Source organism: Anopheles cruzii, chromosome 2 (assembly GCF_943734635.1).
Source record: "Anopheles cruzii chromosome 2, idAnoCruzAS_RS32_06, whole genome shotgun sequence".
NCBI classification, from domain to species: Eukaryota; Metazoa; Arthropoda; class Insecta; order Diptera; family Culicidae; genus Anopheles; species Anopheles cruzii.
The window spans coordinates 17,063,526-17,085,126 of record NC_069144.1 but is presented as its reverse complement, the minus strand read 5'-3'; the positions used below and the strand labels follow the sequence as shown (position 1 = coordinate 17,085,126).

Below are 21,601 nucleotides of genomic sequence, written 5' to 3'. Positions count from 1 at the left end.
CCCCGGCCGGGCGAGAGAAGACGCGATAGTTTCCGCCGGCTTTCGGGCGGATGCCAGTTAATTCGATTAATTAATCGTTTGTTTTCGACAAATGCGAAACCCTTTCTCCCTTTACTCGGTGCTCGCCCCGGTCTGGGTCTGGCACCTCACCGTCTCATTAGCGCCGCGCCACGGATACACGGAACCCATCGGTGAAGAGCCATCGGATGTCGGGGAGCCCGAAAAAACCCCCGCCAATCGGCTCAGCATCAGCGTCGGCGGTTGCATAACGAGGTTGCCGCGGTTCCGTATGGCGTTTTGGGGCGCGCTCGATAGTCTTTAACCTGCGGCTGCTGCGCACGGCCTTACGCAAATGTCGATGTTACGGCAGCCCGTGGCGGGAGGAAGCGGCCTTCATTAACCCGCGAAACGCGATGATGTGTACCCTGTTTGTTTTGCCACTTGCCCGCGAGCTATGTCGCTGGCGTGGTGTGTTGTTATGCTGGCGGTGAGAAAAAGGACTACCGGTCGGTCGTTCGGGAGTTCGGTTCGCTTCCGGACCATAAACCACCGCCTGGCGCCTGGTCAGGCGCGGTGGGGCCTAATGAGGTGGCTGGCCGTGAGGCCTCCCAGATGCGACCTCAGATGTCGATGATCTAACGCCCGGCCGGGGGCTACAGTTTTGGCAAATCTCTTTCGGTCGGTGGGAATCGGTTTGACATAACCACTTCGGCGTGCCGAAACGCGACCGACAGGATCGTGTAAATGTTTGAAGCGTACCCATCATTTCGCAACCGGACCGCAACACATAAATTAAGGGGTCCCTGTTTGGTGGGTTCCCGAAAGTATGCGCGAATGCTCGAATGCCTTTACATGACTAATTTCATGTGAATTCCAATCGCATTGTTTGCGGTAAACGCGAAACGACGCCGCGTTGTTGTTTTGTTGTGCCGCTCATCCGGCGAGATGTGGCAATCGTTTGGGTGGTTTTTTTTCGCGTTGTTGTTGCCTTTTACATCCCATCCCGGGGATTGATGATGAGGGGACGAATGAAATTGTGTTATTTGTGAGCTTCTTCGCGCGCGTGTGTGCTATTCTGGAGCGGTTCTCGCGTATTGCGCCGTTCGTTACGCTCCACGGCGTTCGGCTTGTTTGTTGGTTCGCTTTTCGCTGTTTCAATGCACTTTAGTTTTCTTTTTTGTTGCCTCTAGAGAATTCACTTTTCAGGTTTAGTGTGTTTAGCTGAAACGCTTTTTCGGGCCACCCGATGGCGACGCTTTATTTAAAGCTACACAACGGACGGGCAACACATGTTCCGAGCCAGCAATTTGTGTGCCGCAAAATCAACAACGTTGACGTTGACGTTGATCATGGCCTTAACCTGGTGGTTCCACCGGTTTCGATTTCAACCGGATTCTCATGACGATTTATGCGGCGCCGGCGGTAAGCGTCAGCTGGTTTGGGAGCCCGCGCATAAATCGGCCATCGGCGAACACCGCAGCCATTAATTTCGCGTGACGCGCGGTCACGTGGTGTGTGACGCACGGCACACGGAACCCGCGGGATCGGAAATTGGGCTCCGGCTCGCCATAGCGGGCACAAGATAATAAATTGTACGCCCCGTGATTGCAGCATGGCGTCGGTCGGTTCAGGCCGGGCCGGGTGATTATTTGTTTTGCTGCGCGTTTAGGTGGTAAAATATTTGCAACCAATGCTGATGCTGCTGCTCCCGGCACGCCAGGCCAATAGTGTGTAGGTTTTTAATTAGCCAGGATCGCCAACATGTCGCCGATGTTGGGGGGATTACGGACTGTGATTGCGAGACCACCTGCCGGTCGACCACATTAATCCTAAGTTCGTTTGCCTAAATCGATATGATGCACGGTGTCGGTGTCAGGATTATGCGGCCGGGCTGTTGTGTGCGTATTGTTTTCACACACCCACTGCACCCATTGTTTGATAAATCGTGCGCCGCACGCAGTTTGGTTAAAAGATTGGGCTCATTTTCCACTTTCCAGCATAATCGTCCTGATGTTGCCATGAGGTGTGTGGGGCCAATTAAAAGGTTCATTGTGCATCTGACGACAGACTGTTGAACTCCGGCGCGGTGCGCGGTGAATTTCACCGAATGTCACTGACAGCCGCCGTCGCCCCGGTTGCTGAACTCAATCCTGCCGGAGCCCAGGGCAGCATAACTACACCCCATAAGTGGTCATGTTTAAACCGATTCCAAGCGTCACGGGAGGGGAAAAAAGGGAAAAGCTAACAGCTAGCGAAACACAAATACGGTGGTACGGGCGCCGGGGTGCAGTGTGACTGCGCCGTGGCCGTGCAAGGCACTAAGTGATAACGGAGCTCCGCGATGTTTCCTCGATTTATTGCGTACGCTAATTGCCGGAGGCCGCTATGTTGTCGGCCCGGCCGCGTGATATCGGTTACCTGGGCCTCGCCGGCCGCCCGGTTTGGAGGAGTTAATCTCACCTCAGCCGGTCATCGGAGCAAGAACGGAACGGAGCTTCGGCCAGTTAACTGCTCCGGTGAATCGAAAAAATGGAGCCGTCGGCGTTAGAAAAGCGTAAAGCTGTTTGACAAAAAACGTGTGAGCACAAAAAGGCTATGCGCTTTCTGCCCGTACGTAGGGGTGCAAAAACGACCAGAAAACTAGCTGCCTAATCCTTGGGGCTTTTTTATTATAACTTCACAAAAAACAAGGTCCGCCATAATGAGCTACCAGAGTGAGAAGGCACCTAAATAAACTTCACAAAAACTTCACTCCCGGGTACTCCAGGTGGAGCTAACCCTGATGCGCTCAAAACTTCCGACCACGATAACCTCCACGCGCCGCGTATCGGTTACACGGCGCGCCAAGTGCGCGCCCTCTGGTGAACTAGAAACCCCGATTCCGAGCGGGACTGGTATGGAAAGTGACTCGCCGTTCGGCGTCGGGTCGAGAGCGGGTTCCGTTTCCGTGCTGCCGTCGACGTTAAGTGTGGGTACGGTCAAGTGAGAACGCAACGTGAACTTGGCGGCGTGCACTCAAATGGAACCACCCCCTCGGCGGGCCACATTCTATCTCTAGGTCGGTTCCCAGACTCGGCTGGGAATGTGGCCCAACTGAGCTGGGATTCGATTTCGAGAGTAAAACTTCACGCCCATTATGCGGCGTGACGTTTCTGGGGAAACTCTGGAGCACCTACTGGATGATGGGTGATCCACACGCACGACCCGGGTCTCTATTGTTTTTCTGATTTTTAGAGACTCCGATACGCCACGTGATGACTGGCAATTGACACACAAACTGTTGCGAACTTAACTCAAAACGGGGGCCGTGGGCGGGTGGGGTCTTGGGCTCTCTTTAACGACGACAATGAGGCCTCGGCCCAACAGGTGAGCGCCCCGTCCGGTGGTGGCTGAGAGAAATCATGTGCTCATAATAAATTGTTTCCATTATCTCGTTATGCTAATGTTATGCGCCGTCGTCGTCACTTAGGCCGCGCCACGCATGGTGTGGCTGTGCGATTAGCGCTCGGTTCGTTGGTTGCGTAGACCCCGTTTATGATACCACCACCACCGGTTTTCCCTGCTCTCCCCACCGGAAGACCCCGCTCGTCTGGCACGCAGGTAAGGCGCGGCCAAAAGAAATCTTCAGCCTACAGGCTCCGGTTCCTCCAAATAAAAAACGGCATCACCGGTTTATGGTGCCCTCGTAGCCGGGAGTTCGGAAGCACCGGGGTGCAACAAGTGCGGAGTGGGGTGGGCATTTTTGCATAATTTAAAGGATGAGCCTCATTTCACGGTGACTCCCAGGGTGGATCTCTAGTGGAATGGGCCCAATATTTGTGGCCGGCTGGCCAAGTCTTCACACGCACTCGCACGTGTGCCGGGGGGGGGAGCATAGAAGGTATGCTGTCCTGCACCGCGCATAAGCCACACTTGTTGGTCCGGCAAGTAGCCGGCAATAGGCCGGTTAATTAGGAGGTTATGCAGGCCACCAAGGGGTTTGTTGGCACACTAAACGAGGTATTAAGGTAGCGACCGACCAAATGATGCAATTTTTGGCCGACCGAGGTTAGTTTTGGGGCTCGGAGCGTTCGTTTAGCTGGCGGTGCACCATTGTTGTGGGGCTTGTTAATTGTTGCTAAATAAGGCTCGGTGTAGCGGGCAACGTTTTGTCGCTCGGTTGGTAAAAGCTCACTTTAGACGCGATATAGAAACCGATTGTTTCTACCAAAACTCCAGTAGCTACTGACCATGGTCTGAAGTTGCTGGCCAGCGCATCACGTGCAAAAGGGATCCCTCTTCTGCGCTGCAAACGTCACGCTGCCAATCGATATGCACACAGCCGGACATGTGTCCTAGTGTGGCCCCAGAGACGGGGACTTTCGAAACGTGGCCGCCATGATCCTATTAGATTACAGCTTGTCCGCCGATGGACTGATTCTAGGCTTTCCGTGCCAGGGTTGTTGGTTGCTGTCTCTTTCCGTCGACCTATGTCTGGCCAGTCGGGCTTAAGCTGTGTTATCCTTTGCCTTGTGGGGTTCCCTGTTCACGTCGGTAGTCGGTGACATCGGTCGCTTCCGCTGGCCAGTTCCAGTGCGAAGCTGATCGCAAACAGTGGATGAGGTCGCGCTAACTGTGTCGCGTCGTTAAGTCGGGTCCGGTGCTGATTTTTGTTTCGTTTCCCGTCATTCCCGTTGCCGTTTCAGGACTATGGCCTACAATGGACTGTCGCAGCATGTGGACTTCAGCAGGCTGCCGAATCCGAGCGAGCGGTTCGAGCTGCTGGACCTGATCGGCGAAGGCACCTACGGCGAGGTCTACAGTGCGAAGGACAAACACACCGGCCGAAAGTATGCGGTCAAGGTAAGTTGACTCGGAAGACTCGGTTGTTAGATAAGCCCAAAACACACTGATAAGTGGAGATGTGGAGGCCTACTGGAGAGCGGACCAGCGGATTGTCCAGTCCAGATTGTGGAAGGATTCAGAGACCTGTTGAAAAGACTCGGTTCAAATAGTACACTACAACCGGTGGACACCAAAGTCCCGAGTGGCCCGAGCCAATCTCTAATGCGCAAGGCATGAATTGAATGGCCGTGTTGAAGGTTGTTACAGCGATAAAAAGTGTATAAAACGAAACAAGATACCAACATAAACGGTGTGACGCGTGAAGAAACCGAAGAAGAAGCTTCTCTCAATCCCATCTCCTCTTAGCCGCCTTGTCCAATTGGCAACGTGCTCTTCAGTTCCGCACATGTTCCGCGCGTAATTGGTTGGCATGCTTGGGCCGTAGAGCTTCCGGATGGCGCACCTGTGGGGACCACCGTAACGGCAAGGTGTGTGCCCTTCGAACATGTTACGTGAGTGTCGAACCCGCGCTGTGTGTGGGACTCTGCCGGTGGCCCTGATTATTGTCTGAGAGCCACCCGCAACCTGTGTTTGGCTTGCGTTCCCAATTGATATGCAAAGCGTTTGGTGAGAAAAAAGAAAACTGACAATAAAAAAAACAACAGCGGGGAACATAACATCGTACGCACCCAAACGCTTTTCGGAAGTGTTTCGTGATGGCCGGAACAGACAATAGCTGGCCGCGGCAGTGTTTCAGGCGTTTAGGATTACGGGTTTCGCTTGCCTGTTTTTTCGCAGCTCCAACTCCGGGCCGTTTGCAGGCACTTGGTGGGCGGGTTTGGAAAGCAACAAAAACAAGGAAAAACAATAGCTGGGGAGGGTATTGATCGGGGAGCTCGAGGAACTGATCGGATTATAGATCGGAGCTCGAAAAACAGCGCCATCAAACCACCGGAAGGTCGAAGCGGATATTCCGCGTTTGGTGGCAATGGTCGCACGAGTGTCGGAAGAAGCCCCACCGATGACGGTTCGTGAAGAGTGATTTCATTGATTATACTGTCACCGGCACGTGACCCCGTGTGTTGGGAAGCACGGGGAGTGCGGATAAGCCTTGAAGTTTTAAGTAAAAAATCATGCAAACTGGAAAATAGAAAGACTGCACCGAATGCAACTAGGAAAATGAAGAGAAAAAGCAAAACCGGTAAAACTGTAAACAACCTTTAGCAAAGCCATAAATAATCCTCAGGCATGAATTATTTTTGTGGTAATTAACAATGACTAGTCAAAAGCAAAACAAAAATAGAAGATAATTACAGAAGCTATCCAATAATAAGGAAAGATAAATTGAACATGACAAAAATCGTATAAATAGCAAACTCCGCGCAAAAGAGAGAAATAAACTAGGAAAGCGCAAAAGAAATGCCACAATAGAAGTAAAAACAATGCCCAAAAATCGTAAATCTATGATTTCACTCAAATCAGTTGCAGACAAACGCAACCAAACGGTGTCGTTTGTCAACCAGACTGGCGACGAGTGCTCCGGGGTGGCAATTAACGTGCTATCCATCGAAGAGCCACCTGTTTTACGGTACGTTTCTCCTACTTACAGACGTCGTGGTGGCCGCTTGATTTTGGATCAGTTTTCCGAACTTGAATAATGCATTTATTTCGAAGCGATTTTCCATAATTTTCTTTATCTTCCACTTTTCATCGGCTACTGTGCAGTGAGTTGGGTTTGCCTTTGGGGGGGGCCATGAGCCCTCGGCGCCGCTTGGGTCTTGGCCGCGGACACAAACAAAAAAACGATATTTGGTAGCCATAATTTGAGCGGCCGTCAGGAGTTCGCCGAGCGGCGCCGGTCCGAAGCGAACCGATCGATGCTTCCGAGATGGTTCCGTGCGGTATCGATTCCGATTTCCATCGTTTCTCGAGAAGAGAGAGGGCAAAAAATGATAATACAATAATGGTAAATTTAACGAAGGAAAAATGGCCACCACTGGTTTCACTAAATTAACCCTTACCGGGCCCACACTGGGGTCTTGGGGCTGGATGCTCAGCGGGGCGAACGATTTCACGTTTAATGTTTCGATTTTCTTCCATCCCGGCGGTACAGATACTGGAGAGCATCGCCGACAACATCGAGGAAATCGAGGAGGAGTACCTGGTGCTACGCGATCTCTCCAAGCATCCCAACATTCCCGACTTTGCCGGACTGTTCCTGAAGCGGGGTACCACCGTCGAGGATGATCAGCTGTGGTTCGTGCTGGAGGTAAGTTGTGCCGCGGGTTGGGTTCCAGGCTCCAGAGGTTTACAAGGCCACCGGGGGGTGGTTGCGGCCGGCAAATGTAGATCAGTGGAGTGTCACAGCGCGGGCCGTGACCGCGAAATGCGCGCGATCGGTGGCCGGCGAACGGAACCGCTTAGCACGGCTCGTAGAGGGCCCCAAAATGAGGGAAAATTATGGTGCTGAATGGTAATGGGGCGGTCGGGCGGACGATGTATGTGTGTTGTGCTTCTTCTTCTTCGCACTCTACTTCGCGTTTGAAAGAAAGTCCCGCCGGACCGGGCGGTCGCTAACGAAACCCGACCCAAACAACATGATGTTGATTGTTAAATTATTGTTGTTTGGTGACCGTGAACATTTTCGGCGCCCTCGAAAACAGATGAAATCCGATGGCGGTGTTGGCGTGGCGTATTCAACAGGCGGCCTAAAGATTTCATTAACAGGAAGTGCCGGTGCGGCCTCGGACGGCAAGTAGTCCAGGGAAAGCCATCGCCGTCTTTGCGGTGTCGACCTGGTAAACAGGATCTTCCCCAGATCTTCCCTCCGGGGTCGCTGCACCGGGTTGGGTGTGTGTGAGAGTGAACGATCGCGATCGCTATCGCGATATGATCACGAAGATCAAATAGACGGTGTGTGTGTGAAAGAGTGAGAGAGAGCGAGTGAGAGGGAGAGAGTGAAGTAAATCAAATATGTGCATGTGTGATGATCGTAAATTATGCACGCCCCATGACGGGTAGGCGTGAAGATCGGAAGTTCGGCGATCGGCCGGCCGGGTTCAGTTGGTCAGTCGGTGAAAAGTGGTTCTGCGTGGTGGACGGTGAATGCAGTTGGATAGCACGTTCCTGTTGGCCGTACCTGACGTTTGGTTTTCCAGTACCGCCACTGGATGAGCTACTCTATCTGAGGCTGGGAGCGGTGGGCCTCTGCGAACAGCTTAAGGAACAGGAAGTGCAACAACAAGTGATCGTTGGCTAGTTCTGGGTTCCCCCGGTAGTGCGTGGTGGTCCTCTCTGGTCCTTCTGCTTGCCGCCTCGGATCGGGATGATTTTGATAGTGATTATCGTCCGGAAGGTACTTGACCGAGCCCACCCGAGCGGGAGTGTGTGATCTTAATTGCGGGCCGGACTTCTCGGTGGATGTGAAGAGAAGTGCATTGCTGGAAACACTAATCGCCCGCCAGAAGATGTAGTTGGGGAACCGCGAGAAGTGTCGTCCGACTGACCTCTTCCGGACCGTCCGACCAAATGGACACAAAATGTGTAACTTACAAGTAACTATTTCCGTTTCGTGTAGTTTTGCGGTAGTATTAAACATCTTTCTCCGTCTCCGGTGTCTTCATGTTGGTCTTCTGAGGTCCAGTCCCAATGATTGAGGTCACGCTCCAAGTCTCGTCCGGTCTTTTTCCTTACTGTACCAGGAACTGACCGGGGCAAGCTAATCCCATTCGGGTCCTAGGTCCCATTCGGGTCCAGTCCATCTGCATAAATCGGCTACACGCACCATACGCCATGCTCGAGTCTCTCACGAGTTCGTAAAGGTGTTTCACTTTCCCGGGTGCTGTTCGGGCCGGGCCATGCTCGAAACTGTTTGTTGAACTTGATTGTCGTACACCCGGCGCCAACCTTGAAACCATCGCCGGTGCGCTAGGTTGGGCAAGGGCAATCCACGGCTAAGATCGAAAGCGCTGCTCCGCGGGTAGTACTTTCGTTTTCGGGGCCCCACTCAAGAAGTGGGCTGGTACGAGCCTACCGCTGGGAGTTTCTCCGACCGGCCGTGCCATGCCGGCAACAAAGGCGAAAGAAAGTTCAAATTAAGACTTAAGCACCGACCAACCGGCGGTTCGAGAGATGCGAAACAGCTGTGGCGGCGGCGACGGCGGATCGCAGGGCCGAGATCGCTTCATCTTTCTTCTTTTCCCAATGAACTTTGGGAACCAAGAGAGCCGGCAAAGGCGGCGACGATCGAAGATTTTGGCAGCTCCGACCGAGTCAAGCTTAGCGCCATCGAACGTCACTTTCGACACGGCGTTCGGGTTTTTATTGGTCGCCACAGTGTGGAGTTTCGCCCATTACCAATTCCGTCGAGACAGTTTCATAAAATATGTCCCTCTCTCGTGAGAGAGAGAGAGAAAAAGAGAGAAAGATTAAAGAGTTGCAGAGCAAAGGAGAAGCACTTTGGTGCGTATAAAAATGAAACCGATCATGCCGCTGTCCGGGGCCGTTTTGGGCCCCGAAGTCCGGTTGGGGATTTTAGAAAAATCCACATCATCATCCAGCTGGGACTTTTGAAAGGGGAAGTGATAAGTGTCCACTTTGTTGCGCTCCCGTAAGCCTCTGATTCATTTTGGTGCATATTTTGTGTCCCCGAAAGATGTCTGCTATCCCGGACCGATCGAGATACAGTATTTTTGACTGGGCATGAAATGGGATAACTCAATAAGACAGGCAAGTGCCCAATAGTCGGGGACATTGACCGAACGGGGCGTTGGACAGATAGCCTTCTGTCTCCTGGTTGGAATTTTAACCACAATCCAAATGAAAGGAAAACAAACAATCGCTTCCAGATATGAAAGTATCCGATCATTCAATCCCTTCGCTGGTCCACGTCTAGTCGCCCGGGTGACGGTGATGTCTGGCGAGGTCTTTGAGGTGTTGGACCTCTTTTTCGACCTCGGCGGGAGAAAATATAATTAAGAGTTTCGCAACTTTGGCCAAAACATAATTGATAATTTCGTGACTTTCGAGCTGCCAATCGCCGGAATCGCCGGTCAGCGAAACGCGAGTCCACGGGAAGATGAGGAAGCTACCGTGTGACTGTCGCAAACAAGTCACCAGCGGAGGAAGTTCGGAGTGGTGGAGGTGGCAGGATTTACGGTTGCAATTAAGGTGAATCGTGGAGTGGTGCAAGACCGGTAATGCTGGGCCGGCGGAGCGTTTATTTGCTTGTTGACATAACTTATAGTCGCACGTCAGCCGGCCGGGTTCCGCATCGCTATCGATCGCTGCGCGTACAGTGGCCGCCTTCCTGCAGGTCTGCAGTCATTTTCTTACGTGCCATCGACCAATAGATAGAGAGAGAGAGAGAGAGAGGGGACGGTAATAAATTCACCTCCCCCGGTTCGCCATTGTCACGGAATTGCTCCGGTTTGCCGATAGGTTTCCGCGGGCACACAGTCCTTCGCCCGGATGACTAACGGTTGTGCGGCAATGGGTTTCTATTTTTGGCGAAGGAGTACCGACAGTACTGGACAAGAAAACTGGGTGGATACAGCTCTCATCGCCGTTTCATAAAACTGACCTCACCGAACAAACCACGGACGTGGTTGCATCAGGCCCCAGGCCGATAAGGTGGATAAACCGTGAGCCAACCGGGGGCTTCACCGAGCCATTGAGCGGTCACATTATAGGGGCCCTAACACCGGGTGCGAACGTCTTCGGGGACCATTAAGTAAACGCACCGAGACGCTGGATAGTCGATAGTCTGATTGCCGAGCGGTATAGTAATGACATTATTAGATTCGCGCCCATATCCGGGGGCCTGCGGATGCATTTTCGCCAACTTCTCGCGTGTCTATCGATACTCGGCGCACGTGAGACGTGGCGGTTTTCCGAGCCCCAAGTACGACAATTTTTCTTATGAACGTAACCACCGAGATGAAAATGGAGCTTTTCAAATTTCGTACAGTTTGAGTTGAAGACTCACCACCTTGGAATCCCATTTCGTAAATGTCAAAGTTTTTACTGATTGTTTACAATTTCCATAACGAAGTATCACGTTTTAAAAGTCAATTAATCGGTAGTTTAAAATACAAACACTTGATGGATCACCATGAAGAAGCGTGACGCATTACGGTCTCGGAACACCGCTGCCGAGCCGGATGAATTTTACTGTCAAAACATGAGAGAGAAAATGATATTGAGGGTTAATCAGTATCGCGGAACCGCACCTGTTGCCTAACCACCGATTGGTCTGGAGTGGCCAATTTCCGTGTGCTAATTTTTCCCCTCTACGCCTACTTTCAGCTGTGCACCGGTGGCTCCGTCACGGATCTGGTTCAAGGTCTGCGGAGCCGGGGCGCCCGGCTGTCCAACAACCAGATCGCGTACATACTGCGCGAAACGGTGCAGGCGCTCGTGTTTCTGCACGAAAACCACTGCATGCACCGGGACATCAAGGGCCACAACATCCTGCTGACGGAGTCGGGCCATGTGAAGCTGGTCGACTTCGGGGTCAGCTCGCATCTGGCGGCGACCATGGCCCGGCGGAACACGAGCGTCGGCACGCCGTACTGGATGGCACCGGAGGTGATTGCCTGCGAGCAGCAGCTCGACCAGTCGTACGATTCGCGGTGCGACGTGTGGTCCATTGGCATCACGGCGATCGAGCTGGCCGAGGGTGATCCACCGCTCTGCGAGCTGCACCCGATGCGGGCCCTCTTTCAGATACCGCGCAATCCACCGCCGAAGCTCGCGCACCCCGAGCAGTACTCGTCGGCGCTGTCGGACTTCATCTCCGAGTGCCTGGTGAAGGATCTCGAGCAACGGCCATTCTCGAAGGAGCTGGTGACGCACCCGTTCCTCAAGAGCGTTGGACCGTACGTGGACCAGATCCGGCAGGAGCTCCGGTTGGAGATTGCGCGCCAGCGGGAAGATGGGCGAGCGCCGAGCCAGGCGATCGCCACCACCAAGTACGGTAAGCTGAAGTCGGACCGTAAGTCGAAGCCCCAGAAGATGTACATTGACGATCTGGCGGCCCTGGACGTGCTGACGGAGGATGCGATCGTGGAGCAGCTCCAGAAGCGCTTCGAGACCAACCAGATCTACACGTACATCGGCGACATTCTGATCGCGGTGAACCCGTTCAGCCAGGTCGGGCTGTACACGACGCAGCACCAGCACAAGTACATGGCGCAGGCACGGTCCGATAATCCGCCGCACATCTTCGCGATCGCCGACGCGGCCCACCAGGCGCTGGTACACCAGCGCCAGAACCAGGCGATCGTCATCTCGGGCGAGAGTGGCTCGGGGAAGACGGAGAGTGCCAACCTGCTGCTCAAGCAGCTGGTGTACCTTGGGAAGGCGGTCACGAAGAACCTGGAGGAGCGCATCCTGCAGGTGAACCCGATCATGGAAGCGTTCGGCAATGCCCGGACGGGCATCAACTCGAACAGCTCGCGCTTCGGCAAGTACCTGGAGTTGACGATGGCCAAGAGTGGCAAGGTGAACGGGGCCCGCATCTTCGTGTATCTGCTCGAGCAGAGCCGGGTCGTGAAGCAGGCCGAGGGTGAGGGCAACTTCCACGTGTTCTACTACATGTACGACGGGCTGCAGGCGGAAGGCCGGCTGGAGGAGTACTACCTGCACCCGTCGTACCGGAAGACGCACCGGTACCTGCAGGAGACGGCGACGCTACCAAAGACGAACGTCGACCGCTGGAAGCAGCTACTGGCGAGCTTCAAGGTGCTCGGGTTCAAAGACGAAGAGATCGACATGGTGAACCGGGTGCTGGCGGCCATCCTGAATCTCGGTGACATCGAGTTCGGCGAGATGGAGGCGAACGACAACACGGACAGTCGGGCCCGTGTGATCGATGTCGCACCGATGCACCGGGTGTCGAAGCTGCTGGGTGTCGATTCGGCCGACCTGCTCGATGCGCTGTCCTCGAACTCGGTCGTGACGCGTGGCGAAACGATCACCCGGCACAACAACGTGGCAGAAGCGTGTACGGCGCGGGACGCGATGGCCAAGGGTCTGTACGGGCGGCTGTTCGATTGGATGGTCAACCAGATCAATCTCCTGCTGGTCCATAACCGTCTGAACAATAGGTAGGTTCATTGGGGGAAGCGAATCCTTGGAGATCCATAACTTACGCGTCCCAACTGTCATTTTCAGCCCGGAACAGTTGGCGATTGGTTTGTTGGACATTTTCGGATTCGAAAACTTCAGCAAGAACTCGTTCGAGCAGCTTTGCATCAATATCGCCAACGAGCAGATTCAGTACTACTTCAACCAGCACATATTCACCTGGGAACAGCAGGTAAGTCGTTGGTCGTCTCAATTGAATTGAATCGAGAAAGCGAACGATCCCCTTTACTAATCGACAGGAATACATGGCTGAAGGGATTCCGGTGGACCTGGTGGAGTTTGCAGACAACCGCCCGGTGCTGGACATGCTGCTAAGCCGCCCGCTGGGCCTTCTGGCGCTTCTGGACGAAGAATCCCGATTCCCCCGTTCGACGGATCGCTCCCTAATTGGTAAGCCTCCTTGATGGGTTTGGATTGAGCGCCAGCTCTAACGTTGCCACTTGCTTGACACCCACTTGACAGAAAAATTCCACACCAACGTCAAGTCGAAGTTCTACCAGCGCCCCAAGTCGGACGCGGTCTGCTTCGCGATCCACCACTTTGCCGGGCGCGTCGTCTACCAGGCGGAAGGGTTTCTGGAGAAGAACCGCAACTTCCTGCCGGCAGAAATCATCCAGCTGATCCGCCAGAGCCAGTACGACATGATACGCTTCCTGTTCCAGTGTCCGATCACGAAAACGGGCAACCTGTACTCGGCCATTCAGGACACCGGGTCGCGCCAGAACGTGTCCAGCTTCATCAAGGTGGACACGAAGGAGAAGTTTAACTCGCGCGGGCTCGCCTCGCAGTCACGGGCCCAGCAAACGGTGGCCACCTACTTCCGGTACTCGCTGATGGATCTGCTGCAGAAGATGGTGACGGGGACGCCCCAGTTCATACGCTGTATCAAGCCGAACGAGCTGAAGGCGGCCAAAACGTTCGAAGCCACGAAGGTGCTGAAGCAGCTACGGTACACCGGCGTACTGGAGACGATCCGTATCCGGCAGCATGGGTTCAGCCATCGGTTTACCTTTGCGGACTTTTTGCGAAAGTAAGATTAGGAAGCCGAACCCCAGCCTTCGAACACTAACGTCTCGGTTCCTTTTCAGATACTGCTTCCTGGCGTACAGCTTCGACGAGCGTGTCGTGTCGAATCGGGAATCTTGTCGTTTACTTTTAGTGCGTCTAAAAATGGATGGATGGGCACTCGGGAAGTCGAAAGTGTTCCTCAAGTACTACCACGTGGAGTACCTGTCCAAGTTGTACGAGGAACATGTAAGTATGCTGGCCTGCGGCAAGCTATCAGACGCCCTTTAAACGCTTCCTTTCCTCTACGCTCGTAGGTTCGTAAAATCATTCTGGTACAGGCCTGCGTGAGACGCTGGCTGGCGAAGGCTCTGTACAGGCGTGAGAAACAGCGTGTCGCACTGAGTGCCGTAACACTTCAGAAGCACGTCCGTGGCTGGCTGACGCGGCGCCGCATGCGACTGCTGAAGGAGAAGCAGGAGCGCGAGCGACTGGAGCAGGAACGGCTCGAAAAGGAGCGTCTGGCGAAGGAGAAAAAGAACAACGGTACTGACCAACTGCCCGAGTTCCAATCTGCCATTACTCTTCCACTAATCACTAACTCCTTACCGCAGAGCAAAACAAGGCCAAACAGGCGCTGGCCAAGGCGAAGCTCATCCACCAGCTGTCGAACCACCAGCTGGAGGCGAAGAATGTGCATCCGCACGAGAGGCGCAGCGGCGCGGAGTCGAACGTCCACAACAAGGAGAACGAGCGGGCGGCGATCGTGATCCAGAGCTACTACCGCGGGTACACTATCCGCAAGTTGCGCATGACGCCGGAGATCGAGGCGAAGACGAAGTACATCCTGGGCATCGCCAAGAACCGGGTCGAAGCGCAGCGCATGATGCAGAAGGAGGGCTTCACGAAGGAGGACGCGGCCCGTATCATCCAGCGGTACTACCGGACGCAAAAGACCAAGAACAACCGTGAGGCATCCCGCAAGGGACCGGCCCCACCGCAGCCACAACCGAAACCGCTCAGCACCAAAGACCAGCAGCAGGACCTGATCGCGTTCTCCCAGAACGTACACCTGCTCAACCAGGAGGTGCACCGGAACCTGCGCGTCAACAAGAGCGGCGTGCCGCTGGAGACGATCGAAAAGCTGCCCCACGACTACCGGCGACCGCCTGGGTTCGTGCTGGTGCCCGGTCTGCTCGGGACGGTTCCGGGCGGGGACTGCGCCAAGTACAGCTCGCTCAGAAGTATGGACTGTGACCACGAGATGACGAAGGAACTGATCCAAAGGTAGGCCAAGGAACGTGGGCCACTAGGGCAGGGCCACTGCATAACCTATTCTTCTTCCACTTCTACGCGGTCCAGAAGTCCACCGCCGGTGTCGGACTTTGACGACATCTCCCCGTGGGACATGCCGTTCTACGAGGTGGAGCGCAACCTGCGCTCGCAAAGGTTGTTGCACATGTTTCTAATGCTTCTGCTAGCGTTTTCGCTTTGCAGTTGGTTTATGATCTGGGTGTACGTCTGAGAGAGAGCGAGAGGGCGAGTGACTAGAGAAGAAGAATGAAAGCGAACGATAGTGTGAGTGTGAAGCCAGACTTTTGAGTAGACTCAGCCAGCCGACATTCCGGTAGAAGTAGACCCACTAAAGTACAGCTACTAACCTGTTCATCGTACCAACTGTCCTCCTATCGATCGATTCACTTCACTTGCTTGTGTTTTGCCGTTTTCATGAGTTGTTTGTTACGGAGCAAGTTCCACTGACTGATCCAGACATCCAGGTTTCTAATTTGGTTCTACACTTATCATCCTCCGTACAGACAACGTAACATGCAGCAACCTTCGCAGCGGATCGACGTCAACCGTAACGATGTGCTCGGGGAGCGCAAGATGGAGCTGGGCGACCGCAAGCAGCAGCTTTCCAGCAACTGGCATCAGGCGTTCCAGGCGACCGAGAGCACACCGCAGGACAAGTTCAAGGGCCTGGCACGGTAAGCAGAGTTTCCACCGCCGTGTTTACCGAAGCTAACATGTGTTGATTGCACGGATTAATAAATGAAGCTCTTCTTTCTAACACACGTTGCACGCTAACGACTACCAGGGCGCAGCTGGGATTGGTCGGCAAGATTGCCCAGTTCGATCGAAACAATAACCACTACTAGCCTTAATGCACCTAATCCGTTTCCACTAATCTGCACCACGTAACCTTTCTTTCCCACAAAAGTCCACTCAAGAACAAGCGTGCACTAACCACTAACATCGACTCCGAGGTCCCGAAGAACCCATCTTTTCTCTACAGTCACTAGCCAAGAGAGAGATAGAGCGGGAGAGAGAGCCACTAGAACAGGTAAAGCAAATGTGGGACTCCTTCAGGTTTGTGTTGTTGGTTTCTGTGTCTCGTCCTATTTCGTCCTCACTCGGTTGCCGTTCTGTGTGCCTCACCTCGGTTGGTTTCGTCGCTAATTCACTCACTCGCACTCTCCGTTCCAACAGGTCACCGAATGGACAGGAACCGGGCCACATACGCAGCATTCCGGCGTTCAGCTACCTGAATCCGAACAATCAACAGATTCTGCGCTACTCACCCAATCACCAGCCACAGCCGCAGCGTGAACCTGCCCCCGATCCGGTCCCACAGCCGTCGCCGGTGCGTCAATCACCGATCGGATCGCCCACCCGGGAAGCTTCCTCGCCGGCGCTACGGCTCGGGCTGCTTGGCGCCCTCGGCGGTAAGAAGGCTGCCAAGGCGGAGCAGAAGGCGCGCGAGAAGGAAAACAAGGAGCGCAAGAAGCGCGAGAAGAAAGCCAAGAAGGAGCGCGAGAAAGCGATGCAATCGTCCACGTCCACGTCGTCCGGATCGGCCCTGTCTTCCGGTTCGTCCGCCAACGTCGACAAAGTGCGCAAGGAGCCGGCCGGCCGCAAGAAGCATCCGTCGCCGGTCGGCAAAAAGGACCCGGACATGGTGAGCAGGTTTGCCGGGCTCGGGGACGAACACGAACAGTACCACCCCCAGCAGCAGCAGCAGCAGCCTCAGCTACAGATTCCGCAGAAGCGGCTGATTGAGCACCACGAGTACCAGAACATTTCGGAGGAGACGAAAATCGACAGCAAGAGCCCGGTGATGCGGATGTTTGGCGACACGAACTTCTTGGTCAACCACCGGCGGAAGGCGGCCGAACAGAAGCAACAGCAGCAGCTCGCCCAGCTGCAACAGTACCAGCGCCAGCAGCAGCAGTTACAGCACCAGCAACAGCAACAGCAACAGCAGCAGCAACAAAAAGCACGTCAACGCCAGTCGGAGCTTAGCTGCGGCCAGGGAGTGTGCGAGCTTCTGAACGGAGTGTACCGGTTCAGTCCGCACGTCACGTCCTTCGCCGCGCAGATAGACACGAAGGGTACGAACAACAGCAGTGGCGGCAGCCTGTCGGACGAGCGGTACGCGCTGGACAAGGACTACCAGAACTTCAACGTGTCCAAGTACCTGAACATCGACGTGAAGGGTCCACCGGTGCACCACCAGCGGGAGCGGTCCCGCGGCGACGGTGGCCACAGTGGCGAGCGGGCCGACAGCTCGAACAGCTCGAGCCTGAGCAGTGGCAGCAGCGGCCTGAACTCGCTCAACTCGTTTGACTCCGTCGAGCAGGCCATCATCTTCCAGAAGGACCGCAATGCCGACTCGTACCTGGGGCCGTTCAACTTCCGCCAGCTGCTGCGGCCCACGCAGGGTCCGACCGAGTCGCTCCGGAAGCGGAAGGGCATCAATCCACCGTCGCCGCCGCCACCGCAGCGTGGCAAAAGTTAGAAAGGGTGCCGGATTGCCTACATCCAGGGGCCTGCCGGTGTCAGTTTGACAGGTCGACGAAAGAAGGGTAGCCAAAGAGCGGTCGCGGTCGTGCGGAACCCGTCTTGCCGACGGTTCGGGATGATCCGGATCACCACCACCCCGTAGTACGTACAGTTAATGAAACCTCTCGAAGCACAGAGCCCTTCTGATTTTCTTCTATTGGACCCACCACGACCACCAACTATCAGACCCACCCAGACGTGAGAAAAGTTTTAACGTTGATTTTTCTCCAATGGAGAGGAGCTTTAGGTTCGCGTTCGTCTAGACACTTCCGCTGCCGGTGGCGCTGGTCTCCTACTGTTCGTTGTCCTGTCCGTACCGACGAGAGACACTCGCTCACACTCGCTCGCCTCGGAGGCGCGGACTGGCGAAGGCGTGAAATGAAATCACATTTTATAGACGCAAGAGGCGCACTTTATTCACCGAGTAAGCGGTCGGTCTTATCGGCCGGTTTCCAGTCCTTTTACCGGTGCGAACCAATAACCACTTCCGTTTGCCGTGTAGCTCGATGACACTGGAGACACCTTGGAGAAGGAGCATGCACCTTCGCGTGAATGGCTAAGTGTTGGACTGTTGAGTAGGAAAGCGAGGCCGCCCGTTCGACAGAGCGCGTTAGACGTAATCGATAACAGTACAATTCAATGAGGTAGAAGACAGATAAGTGCGCTCTCGGTTTGGCGAAAGAAAAATGGCCCCAGAAAGGGCGTCCCAGGAACTTCTGTGTAATCATTAAGCGTCGTTCGGTGTGTGCTTTGGTGCGGAAAATAAAAATGGAATTCATGGTTTGATGCACGCGGGAGTCATGGACACGTCAGCCCGGACAGCCCGTTTGCCTAGACATTAATCGTAGATTTTGTTTTTGAAAATAAATCCATCTTTATTGATTGCTAAACCCCGTTGGGAAGTGTTGTTTTCCTTTGCGTGTGGCTTGCTGTCATCCCGTTCGTCCGCGGCCTAGCACTTGGCCGCTAATGGTTTGTAATCGGGCTTTCGGTCTGGGGTCGGGAAAAAGCTTTTCCATGTTCAGCGAAGCCGATTTGGGTCCGCCTGCGCCTGTTCTAACCGATTTTGGACCGATGCGCTGTGGAGTGCTCGTTCCCGACGTGAGGTTCTTTCGCCTGTCACTGTGCTCCGGGGCCGGGGCCCGGTTTTAGGGCGCACCCGTGGATAATGGACCCGGACCCGCGGTGCATAATTTATTGTACACGAATGCAGGATTTATGACTACCCTGTATTGTGCATAATTAATGGTCCGTTCATCATACTTTTCTCGTCCTGCGCCCGGCCGGTACCGGGTGAGTCGCCTGGTACACACAGGATGCGTTTCGATGGCTACAAAAATGATTGCCCATCAGTGGGTGGGTGGCGTACGATGGCGTCGATGCATCGGTTGGCGGTTGCATCGGGATATTGGAGTGTTTTTGAACCATGCCCGACCCACGAAACGTCGTCCATCGTGAGTGCCGTCACTACGGCGTTGCGATGGACAAGTTTTGAGACCCCGTTCGCCTGGATGGGCACTTTGGCGATACGGTCGAGTAACCTAATTATCCGTGGCTCGTGGTTCGCGTGGTCCGTTCCGTTGTCGCTTTTCGACGGGAAGCCATTTTGGACGGGACTCGGGCTCGTAAAGTTTGATTGGAAAATGGGCACTTGTAAAGTTTCATCAAAGCGTGCGCATCAGCTTTAATGATGCTCGTGGAGTAATTCTGCTGAAGATTGGAGCCACGTACGTCTTGCACACGGAGCTGCATAGCGTAAACGAAGCATGTCAACGCTATTTAGAGGAGGAGCAAGTGACAACCGCTGGGAATTATGTTTTATGTGAATATTGAGGAAGAACAAATTGAAGACTTGTTTTCGATAAATGTGAGAAGCTTTCACATACTTCTCAACCCTATATAATACATTGTTTGGTATTTTTTGGTTAGAATTGGTTATCATATAATTTCTTCTAGACATTTAAGGGTTTAAAGTCATTAACCGTTGAAAAACCCCTGAAAGTAGGCACACCGCATTACAGCAACCGTCTCATCGATCGTTCGATCGTTGCTCACGTTCACCGGACCGATTTTCTCACTCGATACCGCACCGCAGATCACTCACACAGCCAAACACACACACACATACAAACACGCGAATCCCGTTTTCCCGGATCGAACGAAGATCGTGCGGTTTCCGATCGTGCCGATACGTGCGTACGTGCGATCGCCACCGCCAGTCGACTGCCGTACGTTGGACACCTCGGTTCGGGATCTCTCGGTGTGCCGTGTGCCTCGGTGTGTTTCGTGCCGTGCGTGAGCAGCTGCTGCTGCGGTGATATTTGTGCCGGGGCAGGGAAGAAAAACTTTAATTTAGAAAATGTCATCCAGACGTCGGTGTGCGTAGCTCGCGGTCCGTTTGGTCGATTTTCTTCCTTGGCCGTGGATTGGATTTTATATGCGTGAACGAAGGTCCAGCTGAAGTTGTGTATGGAAATTAATGTTCGGTGAGAACGAGTCGAAAAAGGAGTCCGGGCTTTGGCTCCGCGATGGCCTGGCAAGTCTCGCCCCATTCCGTGATCGTGACCGTGTGAGTGAACGAGATCCGTCACGCGCGGCAAGTGTACTGGTGCGTCGTCGGTGAGCGGCCAACAACGAAAGCATTCGATCGTGGGGCCACGGCATCTTCTTTTGGGTGGTCTAGATGGTCTTCCTGTGGTGCCGTGGATTTTGCAGAATTGTTTCGTAAGCCGCGAATTCGCTTACGATCCGACAGAAACGGAAATGAGGTTATGTATTTTTCGGTGAATGGTGATAAAATTGCGCTCGATGTGCCGTACGCTCATTGGTATGGAACCCTGCTCGATGACAGAAAGATGCCTGCCTGTGTGTGTGTTCCCCCGCACTGTTCGTGCATTGTTGAGCGTACGTCAAAATGCTTCAAGTGAAAATTAATTTTGTAATCCCAGCAACCATGCGCGAGTGAAGCAAAGTTCCGTCGCAAGCGTGTTCCGGTGGAGCGTGTATCGTGTAAAATGAATTACGACCATCGTCGACCACGCCACCCGATCTTCTAGGCTAGTAGTTACAGTGCAGTGTGGGAAAATTGTGTGAAAATTCTTGCGCCGCTGCTGCCCGCTCGTGCAGGAAGCCGTTCGTGGAGTTTTGGCCGAGTTCCTGAACGAATATGGCCGACGGCAGTGGGTGCGCGGGTGCGGTGCCCGCGGCCTCCACCAACGAGTACATGCTGGATATTAAAATCAAGTCCGTCGAAAAAATGCTGCTCCCGCTCATGAAACAGGTAAGTGGCCCCAACGTCACTAATGCGACCGTTCCCATGCGGGATTCGGACCGCCATAAGACTCGGGACAACGGGGACATCTTGATATCCTTCGGTTCCTTTTTTTCCCTTGGCACGGTTGTAATAATAAAATGTTACAAAATACGGTAACTGCTGCTAACACCGTTATTATACCATGCTTATCCCTTTTTCTTCTCTTTCATAATATCATTTTCAATGGAAAAGATAGATAGAGAGAGAGAGGGGGAGAAAAAGAGAGAGGGCGAGTATCGCCGGAATGAAATGGAATTCGCTTACTGTCAATAATATTATTTCACTGCACGTGTGACCCAACTTTTTCCGGGGTTTTCTCCGAATCTCCGATTGTCCGGTTCGGTTTCGGTAATTGAAAGGAAAATTAGGTTTTACGTTCACGGGCGTGCTCGTAATGCAATACCCGTATCGTATAATGTTGCTCCATTTCCTCGGCTCGGCAGTGGGGTTTTGGGTGGTATCGGCCAT

The 21,601-nt window shown here is 53.8% G+C and overlaps 1 protein-coding gene across 1 annotated transcript; it reads left to right on the top strand.

The window, feature by feature from the left end:
* Positions 1 to 4,689: 4,689 nt before the first annotated feature.
* On the top strand, positions 4,690 to 18,650 carry LOC128269117 (myosin-IIIb). Its single transcript, XM_053006486.1, has 14 exons — positions 4,690 to 4,842; positions 6,938 to 7,093; positions 11,131 to 12,932; positions 13,000 to 13,144; positions 13,212 to 13,362; positions 13,435 to 14,002; positions 14,061 to 14,226; positions 14,295 to 14,523; positions 14,592 to 15,264; positions 15,343 to 15,426; positions 15,795 to 15,965; positions 16,468 to 16,912; positions 16,994 to 17,143; positions 17,246 to 18,650. Exons 1-14 carry the CDS (start codon positions 4,690 to 4,692, stop codon positions 17,774 to 17,776), a joined length of 5,424 nt encoding a protein of 1,807 aa, XP_052862446.1. The 3' UTR covers positions 17,777 to 18,650.
* Positions 18,651 to 21,601: the final 2,951 nt, after the last annotated feature.